The sequence below is a fragment of the Apium graveolens genome, unplaced genomic scaffold, assembly GCF_009905375.1.
Source record: "Apium graveolens cultivar Ventura unplaced genomic scaffold, ASM990537v1 ctg7583, whole genome shotgun sequence".
In the NCBI taxonomy this organism is placed as follows: domain Eukaryota; kingdom Viridiplantae; phylum Streptophyta; class Magnoliopsida; order Apiales; family Apiaceae; genus Apium; species Apium graveolens.
Genome location: NW_027420446.1, coordinates 40,486 through 51,537, shown reverse-complemented (window position 1 = coordinate 51,537; position 11,052 = coordinate 40,486). Strand labels below are relative to the sequence as shown.

The window sequence follows — 11,052 nt, the reverse complement described above, 5'->3', positions numbered from 1 at the left end:
AAATGACTTAACCAATCTATTTTGCTAACAGAAACTAAGCCAGCAAGGCAGGTCAAGTAGGGGTTAGACGGAAGTGATTTAATTACAGTAAGTCGCATATAAGGCAAGTTTCTCCTCTATTCTATTTTCCAGAATAGTGATATTCTCTTCAGATTCTTATTACATTTACATTACTTTAACTCCTTTATTCATATCTCAGTTCGATTCTTGAATTATTCTTTTCATTTGAATTTATTATTCATATTCCAATTATTTCTCACAATTATTAATATATTCTGGTGATTAGAATATATCAAAGTATACCGATTGTTCCGGTTGCTATTCTAGGGACTGGATAATATTACTTTTGGGGATTAAGGTTACTTAATCCTAAGGACCGGAACATAACCGGATCCTTGAGATGGGCCGTAGTGCCTGGGTGCCCGACTGGATCTATATAGTGAGATATAGATCTGCACTGTATACTGGCTGATCAGCAGGGTATAGCTGCAAACTTGAGTCCAGTGTAGTTCGTTTGTATTCGCCAGCAATGGCCTTCTTTTGATTCTTATAAGGATATATCTTTGCGGATAAACCTGGGATACGGATTCAGTTATATTGTTTTAATATTGTGTATATTTTATAGACTTGTTGAGCAATTTTGGCTCACCCCTTTTTGTTGTTATTCACCTTATTGTTTCAGTTAAGAAGGAATATGAAACCCGTCAGAACACGAGTGGTAAAGAAGCGGGTCAAGCCTCGGGATCCTCTTATACCCAAGGTGTTGATCCCAATCCAGGAAGAAAGCTTTGACTTGGCCGAGCAGGTGGACTGTTGATAGATAGTATATGTGTTTGAATAAAAGCTAAACTTAGTTTAAAATGAGTTAGACAATGGTTTGTAATAAAGAAAGTTTGTGAGATTTTGAATGTTGGTTTATAATAAAAGTAGTTAGTGGTTCTTGTTTTCATAATTCAACCTAGAAAGGTCCTGGTAGTTGTTAAGGGGTTTAATTTCATTTCTTTATTATTTATTAATAAGCTTGTACAGGTTGGGTGATTAGCTCGTAACCCCTAGACTTATCCCCGGGTCTGGAGGGCGTTACAGGCCTTGTCTTGTTTCCCAATAGGACAAACTTCTTCTTGATGTTTTCGTCATGCTTCTTCCATTTTTTATTTAGCTCTAGCTAAACTGCTGCTACATCAAGCTTTTTCAATTTGTCATTTGACTCCAACTTAGCTGCGGCTATCTTGATCAGATCAATACCGTCAAAGGCTGGTGACTTAGTGAAAGCAATTGCTGGAACAATCACCTTGCTAAGTTGTATATTGAGCATTTTCACCCCCTCACTTGTTGACTCCTCCTGGCTAACTGGAATAATAGAGTATTTCTCCCCCTTTTTGTTAGCATCAAGTTGAGTGGAGGTTGAGGTTTGTGTAGCCACCAATTTCTGAAGTAGCAGAGTTTGTTGAGCTTGATGGAGGTGGACTTGGGTAATAGATGTTTCCAGGGTCTTGAGCCTGGTGTCCAAACAGTCCACTTTGTTGACTAGATCATAGTTTTTCCTAAGCTGTCTGTTGATATCTAGCATTTTTGTGTTAGGAAAGGTAGCCTCCAATCTTGCAGTAATGTCCCTTTTGACTTGACCAATTTTTGGCTTGAGCTCAGTTACATCTTGATTCTGCTTTAAAGATTGAAGTTGGTGCAGTTGAAGAGACTCTAGGTGAGCTTGAAGAAGTCTTTTGGTGTTGGCATTTGTAGTGGCTTGAAGAGCTGTCTGATTTTGTTGAATGATATGAAAGAGAGTTGATTTGAAATGGTGCTCATCACAGTCTTTGCTAAACATCCAAGATGGAGTGCTTGTACTTGAGCTAGGGCCTGCTTCTCCCCCTGTGTACATGAAATCTTCTTCATCATCATCTTCATGCCCAAACTCCTCAGAACCACCAGCTGGATAGTCAAATTCATCACCAGCTGTGAAGGGCATGGTAGTGATTGCATCATTGGCCCTTTGCATAGAAGCAACACGTGGGCCTCACTTGTGCCATGTCAGCATTTGGGCCCCACATGTGGGACCACCGATGCCGCATCATCACTGGGGACCACTTGTGGGTCCCACATGTGCCACGTCATCAAAAATTGACCCCCTCCTATGGGACCCACATGCCACGTCATCATGCCACGTCAGAAACTGTGGGTCCCACACGGGCCCAACATGCCACCTCAGATTTGTTTTCCATGTCAGCATTTATTAAATAAAAAATGTCTAATGCAACGCTATGACCTCTACTGTTGCATGCTGCGCAACACTAATAGTTATTACCAACGGTAACTTCAATGTACTGCAACGCTTTCTCCACTGTGTTGCAATAAACTGAAAATTTTGTAGATAATGCAACGCTTTTCGTGCAACGCTAGCTAAAAACCGTTGCCTATGTGCACTTATGGTGTAGTGCAAGAATCTGTTGTATGATTTTTTTGGCAGGTATTTGCATAAAGGATTGGTAGCCATTAGCAACCTAGTGGTTTAATAAATCATTAGCTAAAACCCTAACCAACATGTCCCCGATACATGTGATCAGGATTGCTGCATAACGTGATTTGTTCGATTTCTTACTCTCAAATTCTTTTACTAATAAAGTATTTCATTTTAATATTTTATTTATTATATTAATTATGTTTATTAAATTAGTAAATATGTTTGAATAATTATATTTAAATAATTATTGTTTTGAATGTTAATTTTGGGGTTTATTCGGTGTATTTGTTACATTATTTTTTGATTTGATTTTGGTTGCATATGTTACAAACAAAATCAATTTCAATCCCGTATCTAAGAAATCAAAATCAATAAAAAATAAATTATATTTCTTTATGATACTATTTTGTCAAACCATTAATATCAGCGAAAATAAAGGTGAATTAAATTAACCAAAATGTAACTTCATAATTCATTAATCCACCAAAAAGCAAAATAAATAGCATATCAAATTGTAAATGATGAAAGATGATGATGACGGTGAATGATGATAGAGACACAATGGGGGTGGAGAATGAGAGAAAAGGCGGAGGATTATATTGTTGAAAAAAGGATAAAGAAAGTGTAATAATGAAAAAACACACCGTACTTTAGTATTTTTCATAATTTTTTTAATATTAATAATATTTTTTCTATTAATGTGAATTTAAAGATCTAGATTTAAGAGCTTAAGAAAAATTAAGGTAGTCATTGATTTATGTGTTTATTTTATTAAACATCTAAACATTAAATTTCTTAATTATAAAATAAAACAAAAAGATAGTAAATAAATATCAAGATTAAGTTTTTTACATGATTTTTTCATAATTTCACAAAAAATATATGTAGCCTAACCTCCAAATCCTTATTCTTTGCAAAGACAATTGATAATTATAGGTCGGTTGTGGTTCGAAGTGTAGCACAGGTAAAATGCTAGGTTAGATAATAGTAGAATAATGTAATTTTTTCCTATTTTATCTATAATTGAATTAGGATATTATTTATCACTTATTCTAATATATACAATATCGTCTATTTTTAAATATATATGATTAACGGTTGAGATTGTTTTGACGGTAGTAATAAAATTTTGGATAAGAAGTTGTAATATTTATTATATACACATAAGTTGAGATTGTTACCGTATAGTGTGTAGTACCCAAATTTCCAAAATTTTGAATAAGAGGTCAGCTATGTATTAATTATTATATACTAGTTGATCACCCGTGCCAGGTTAATTTATTTAGATCATTTTTACAAATCATACTAGTATGTGTGTTATGTCAGAATTTCTAATTTTTACTCAGAAAACTCAACACAAACTATCTAGTGGTGGGAAGGATTGCCAAATATACCCACTAAACACATGCCTGTAATTCAAGAAGATGAGTAAAGCAAATAAAAAATGCTTGAAAGGAGAAAACTAAATACCAAAATATCATCAGCTAACCACATGAATGTGGATAGGGGCATTTTATGATTGTTTAGCATTGTATTATTTTGCAACTTGGAGATATAATTATTCTACAAAAAATGTTGTTAACATGATAGCTATAATTAAAAGGTTTCTGAGATCTATGAGGGAATTCTTAATTTCCCTTGTATAACAAAAGGAAAGAGTTGGCCAATATCAGCTATATTAGCCATCAAGATGTGAGGAACCTGCAACATCACCAACAGCAACATCACCAACCGCTTCTGAATTTGGCCCGCATCCCATCGATAGCTTTTGAAACAAATCTTGCAAATTTTTTAAGGTTATAGGGCGTGCCTACATAATATGTATAGAAAATTAGATATTAGGTAAGAACATTTAAGATACATCAGTGTGTGTACTTGTGACTCTGTCCTCGGGACAAAAACTCATGTAAAAAATTATGTTATATTCAAAACGAGGGGTCGTGTATCTAGAAGTATTGATGTCGGTTTTGTTGTTCAACTAGAGATGCCCAGAGAAGTTGCTGAGGCATACACAATTGCAAATACTGTGTGCCTCCAGTATTTATGCGTAATATTGATATTTTTTTTATAAACATGGATTTTGATAGTGAAGTTTGTTGTTTTGTGCCAGAATAGAGTCCACATTTTTACATGTATATAAGAGATCATCTGGATGGACTTACACGAAGGGCTTCAATATATGGGGCAGTTGTCAGTATTGGCGGAATGAAGCTTCTCAGGAGGAGACAACCCCTGCTGCATTCGAAGCACATCAAATTATGTTTGTTAAGTACAACAATCAGACCGCCCCAAGGGACATAAAACCACTCTCAAGCTATCCGGTGCTTGGTCAGAGAAATTTTTTACACAAGTTCTAAATCAATAATACAATAACTATAGGAATGATATAACAATAGAAACACACAACAGCTTGGAAGATATGTTTACAAAGGTTGCTGGCTAACCTTGGATAATCGGACAGTATGACATAATATTGAATAATATTCTTCAAAACTGTAGTCCCTGCTCTTGCATCATTATTCTTGACATTATCCAAGATGCAGTCTGTATAGCCATATACAAGTGTTCAGAGTGAGTTTAAAGAGCCAATTAACTATGGGTGTCGATCTATTTATATTTTGATGGTGTACCGAAATTGTTTCAGAATTATTTGCTCAGGTTCTTACTAGGACGATCAAGTCTATGCCATGCAATATAAACCTTATTATTTATATAGGGCTGGGTAATAATGTTCATCAACACCAAAATATTAGATGTTCATCAAGTCGACTTGATATGTATTAATACGAAACATGGAGTATTAACTAAAAATCCCTTTTTCAATAAACACCTAGCAGAAACACTAGAAAGGGAGATTAATTTGAAATTTTTAGTAACCAGATTACATACTTTGTACTGTCTTACATGTAAGGTGATATATTGCAGTAAAAAATGTCTTACATGTAAGGTGATATATTGCAGTAAAAAATGCTTGAAAGCAAAAGAATGTTGAGTTCAAATTTTAATGAACACTTACTGATTGTGAAAGTTCGTTTCCATATTCTATGGATTTTAGACACAAAGGGAAGAGTCCTGATTCAAGCAAACAGTGAACAGCAACCTTTGTCGAAGGGTCGCCTACCTGCATAGTAGAGAAGATTCGGATGATATTTGGAGTAGAACCTTATAGGCATATCAGATCATATTAAAGCAAATTGATATGCAATCTGGTAAGAAATAATAGACATTTTCATGAACTATGGTAGACATTTTCGTTTCCATATTCTACTGTTTGTTTGATTGTGAAAGTTCGTTTCCATATTCTATGGATTTTAGACACAAAGGGAAGAGTCCTGATTCAAGCAAACAGTGAACAGCAACCTTTGTCGAAGGGTCGCCTACCTGCATAGTAGAGAAGATTCGGATGATATTTGGAGTAGAACCTTATAGGCATATCAGATCATATTAAAGCAAATTGATATGCAATCTGGTAAGAAATAATAGACATTTTCTTGAACTATGGTAGACATTTTCGTTTCCATATTCTACTGTTTGTTTGATTGTGAAAGTTCGTTTCCATATTCTATGGATTTTAGACACAAAGGGAAGAGTCCTGATTCAAGCAAACAGTGAACAGCAACCTTTGTCGAAGGGTCGCCTACCTGCATAGTAGAGAAGATTCGGATGATATTTGGAGTAGAACCTTATAGGCATATCAGATCATATTAAAGCAAATTGATATGCAATCTGGTAAGAAATAATAGACATTGTATTCAATTCAGAGCTGAAACTTGAAAGGGCGGGTAGCAACTAGCAATGAGAAAATACTTCCATGCAAGGTTACTGGTGCTTAGCTGTTTTAATAATTCAAATGGCTAAAAGTATAAAAAATTGAAGGTATCATGTATTGATTTAGAGTGGAATTGTACCTCCTTCAGAAGACCACCAATGACCCCCAAGCTCATTAGCCTTAGGTACTAGAAAGGCTTGCTCGTTTCTTCAGTCTCCAAGAAAGGGTACAAGTAACAATGTATCTGAACTGCAAGGACAGAAGTAAGTTAATACAAGTCTGTCTACGATTAACCTTATCTAGCTCCTTAATTATCCTATTAAAATCAGTTAATAACAATATTTGAATAAGTTATGCAAAATCCTCATCCCAGAATATATGTAACAAACTTGTAACTTAAACTGAATCCTTGATTTCACCTCAGTGTCCTGTTTCTTTGGTGTTCACATAAACAAATCATACCGGCTTAAAATAAAAAGTGAATGCATTTATATATCAAAACACGTCAAGTTTGACAATATCTTGTGTGGTCTTTAAGTATCAATATCAGACATCAAGAAATCAGCAAAAGTTATAGAATAAAATTAGCTTATATCATTTGGTGAGAAGAAGCTATAACTGTGGTTACATCCAACTATGTTGAAGAAGACTAATGTAAATACTGAATACATTAACAGAAACAAGTCACATAGCTTTCAGAAAGTTCAGAAAACTACCATTAAGGAACTGCATCTTCGTTTGAGGGTGAGTGGCCAAGCACTGTATTCAATAGAAAATACACTTTGATATTAGAGTTGCATACATAATTTTTAAGTACATAGAGTACCAGCTATGGCTCCTGCATAAGTAAAAATAAATTTGATGTAAAGGTGACCAATGTGGGAGGAGCTCCAAAAGGTGTCTAATGTATATGAGACTGATTAAAGAAGAACTTTGGTGGGTTCTTAGGCTGAAATTGATCTGGCTTGAAACAATAAAAGCTCTTTGACATACTTATGAAAAAAGTTTGAAAATTAGGAAATCGAACATATAAAGCAAATACATTACAAAGTTAATACCACTAGAAAAGAAAATTCAAGGAGCGGAAATGACCTCAAACAAAACAAGTACATCACAAACTTTACTTGAATCTTTCATAGTAAGTTTCTCAGGTGTTAACGACTTGTATATAGATAATACTTCCTGCAATAAAGAAGATATTTCCATTAATCACCAACTGTAAAACACAACATTCTCATTGTGAATAGATAAAATAGCCAATACAAACCACATGGCTGAGCTTGTCAAACAAAGTAGTAAATCATTTAAATGATTCCAATGACCATCATGTACGGATTTCATAAATTGTATCAAGTTCTGATTGAGATGTGATGCAACTTGATCTTAAGGGTAGGACTTCTGTAAGACGTGTGACATAAAAGTTGCAGAACATCCTTACAATGCCGATTTTCCAGATTTTTGGGTTTCAAAATTTCAAATTTCCAAAATATTTGAGATCTCCGCAAATCTTCTCATTAGTTCAATGAAAGATTTCTTCGGCAACTGACAAGCAAGGATACGGGTGCAGAAGTGTTGGGGTGCGTGGACACAAAAATCTAATAAATAAATATAATAATATGGGAATTCGGGTGCGGGGGGACACGACATATAGAAATATAGATTTTCTCTAAATTTCATATTACAGCTATTCAATCTTGTTAAAAAAACCACAAACTATAAGCAAATTTAATCAAATGCATAATTTATTGATCTAAAACACAAAATATAGGTAAAATCTTGTAATTTATGCAAAAATGAACACTAGCATAATACGTTTGTATTTATTAACAAAAACTGATACTTAATTTTAGGAAAGTAGGTAGTTAACAGAAATTTTGTCTACAAATTGTGGGGAAAGAATCAAAATTAGGATTAGGAAGAATTCCCTATCCGATGAGGGGATGTGCATGTCAAAGTATCCGACACAAGGATTAGGGGATTCACAAACAAGTATAATCATTTCAAAAGACAAGAAAGAATAAGGATCATTAATCACGAAATATTGATTAGATACTATATAACTGGGGGCTCCGGACTTGAGAATATCGAATATAACAATATAACCTTGACAGTGCCATTTTGGTTTAGTAGTCCACCTCAGTATTAAGATCTGAGGAAGAAACTCAAATCAAAACAGGGAACTTTTATTGTTAATATTAACCAAAATTAGAAGTTAATAAAAAGAATTCACGACATGATATCAACTTAAGCAAGCTATTAAAACAAATACATTTAGTTTGATCAATGCAAAGCATTTGGTAGACCCAAGTCATTGTGCATACCGATAGGAGTAAGAAAACTGTACTGATTGACTGCCAAATGTGGAGGGCCAAATCTTGATTTCTTCCCTGTTTCTGTATTGATAAATCACATGTTAGAAATGAAATATACTATATCAGCCATAGACATTAGAAAATAGAGTGTAAATAATTTGACTCTGCAGTCCAGTCTGCACTTTAAACTTCTAATTAACAAGCAAACTTAAATGATACTAAACAGTCATTCAGGCAAGTCAAGATCATCATTTCTGCACATACTTATTGTTCTGAATAAAATGTAAAACTACAAGATATCGAAAGAATCCAGAGATACTCTCATAAATCAGACTGATTACAAATAAATATCGATCTATGTTTGTTTATGAATCAAATGAATGATTAATATGAACAACCTTCTGTATATCTGGTTTACATAATCCCTTGTCGATTAAACCAGACTTTATGAAAATGAAATGACAAGCACAGACATCATAAAATCATACAAGGCCACAACTTAACTTGTATTTCAACATATGAATGCATAATTAAACTCTTTAAAAACTCAGATCTATTGACAATTACTTCTAATCAAGACACACAAATATAAAATATAACTCAAATCATAATTAATCATCAATCATTTCTAACCTGCCATGTTAAACAAGCTTAAACACAAAAAATGCATCCAATCATGTATAAAAAACATCATTTATGAATTTACAATTACAGATCAATTTATTTCCACCTAACAACATACACAAACAAACAAAAATGTACATAAAGCAAACAAAAATCTTCATAAATGAAGAAAAATGATGGACCTTAATCTGAGTAAGAGATGAAATGGCCTTTTCGCGATGCTCAGGTTCTCGAAGCAACACAACCAAGTCCTCTACACTAGCAGAAGGCCAATCAATAGCTTTGCTAGCACCATCACAGGGACCATTGTTGTTAGCAGGTGCACCACCATTCGACATAACAGTGTTGTCAACTTGTATCGGATCAGGATAAAGAGAGTCAGGGAGATTCAACATTGTTTCAGACAAAAACCCTAGATATGAACTGAACAAGATGGCTGCTGCTGTTATGTTGTGTAGGAAAAGAACACTGAACTAAAGATGCGGCAATATATTGGAGGCTGTAGGAATGAATATTTTTTCTGTATTTATAAGATTTTTCATTTTGCTAGAGTCACTGCTGTGTATCTAGGATTGGGTGCTGGACGTATCCTTTTTGCAGTTTTTTGGAAACTGAGGAATTGTTTTATTACACGTGGTCACACGAAAAACAATTTCCAGTGGACGGTTCATGGTATTGGGCCTGAACCCACACTTTACATATCTCATCATTATCTTTTACTTGTAAGTTTGTGATTAAATATTTATAAGGTTTTTCATGTTTTGCATCAAATAATTTGAGGTAGTTTGAAAAAAGAAAATTGTTATGTTATATAAATAAGGTTTGTACAAAAATTTTAAAATCTAGAAGCAATCTTATACTTGTATAAATTTATACCAATTGTTGTTTGTACCAGCATGGTAATTAATAAACAATAATTGAAAAATATGATTTTTTAAATAACTTATATTAGTTAAATCGTAAATGATGGCAATTATGTAATTTCAACAAACATATATTTCAAGATAGGTAATGATATTTGATCGTATTCGTGACATAAATAAACTCGAGTATTTTGCACTTAATTTAACGTTAAAATCAAATTTATTCCAACCAACTTCTAACAATCAATTAATAACTTTGGAACCTAAATGATATGTTGTTTTAAAAATTTGTAGATTTTAACGAGAATTTCTAATTCAAGATCTCCAAGTAATACTAATATATGTCAAAAATTTAAAAATTGTAGTAATTATTATTTATTAAAACAAAGTATTTAATAAATTATAATGTTCTTAATCACCTATGGAAGTAAAGTCGTTAATGATAATAATTACTTTAATTTAACTGTCATATTTTTCAAAATACATAAAAGTGCAATTTCACTGACATTTTGATTGTATTTCATGACATAAATGAAATCTATTATTTTGCCTTAAAATTTATGTAAAAGATAAATTTATTCCAGTTAATTTTAGCTACCAATAGTTACAATAATTTTGGAAACAACTGTAGAATATTTAGGTTTAACGGTTATAAATTTTGAACCATGTTTCATAAATTCGCAGATTCGAACCAGAGTTTCCAATCAAAATTTGACGAGTCCAACACATTATGTGAGGATTCTATTCAAATATTTCAAAAATCAATTGGTGTAGTACTTTGTAAAGGATTAATGGTGGATTGATGGGTCTAATCGAGAATTTTAGAATATTAGTTTTTTTCATTAATTTACAATTTTTTAAACCTTCGTACTCAAACCCGATGTAAATATTTGGGTAGGACGGGGGTACTCGTCAACGTTATTTTTCAATTTTTGTTTGCTTTTGAAATACACTTTTTCGAATTTGTTTCCTAATATAGATCTAGTGATGGATAGTAAAACCCTGATTAGAAAACCCATGTGGTCA

The 11,052-nt window shown here is 33.2% G+C and overlaps 1 protein-coding gene across 1 annotated transcript; it reads right to left on the bottom strand.

The window, feature by feature from the left end:
- Window positions 1-4,136: 4,136 nt before the first annotated feature.
- Window positions 4,137-9,558, bottom strand: LOC141704222 (uncharacterized). The gene is made up of 5 exons (XM_074507518.1): window positions 9,346-9,558; window positions 8,549-8,620; window positions 7,320-7,409; window positions 5,475-5,579; window positions 4,137-4,268 (listed from the first exon to the last, which is right to left on the bottom strand). Exons 1-5 carry the CDS (start codon window positions 9,556-9,558, stop codon window positions 4,137-4,139), a joined length of 612 nt encoding a protein of 203 aa, XP_074363619.1.
- Between the last annotated feature and the right edge of the window lie 1,494 nt (window positions 9,559-11,052).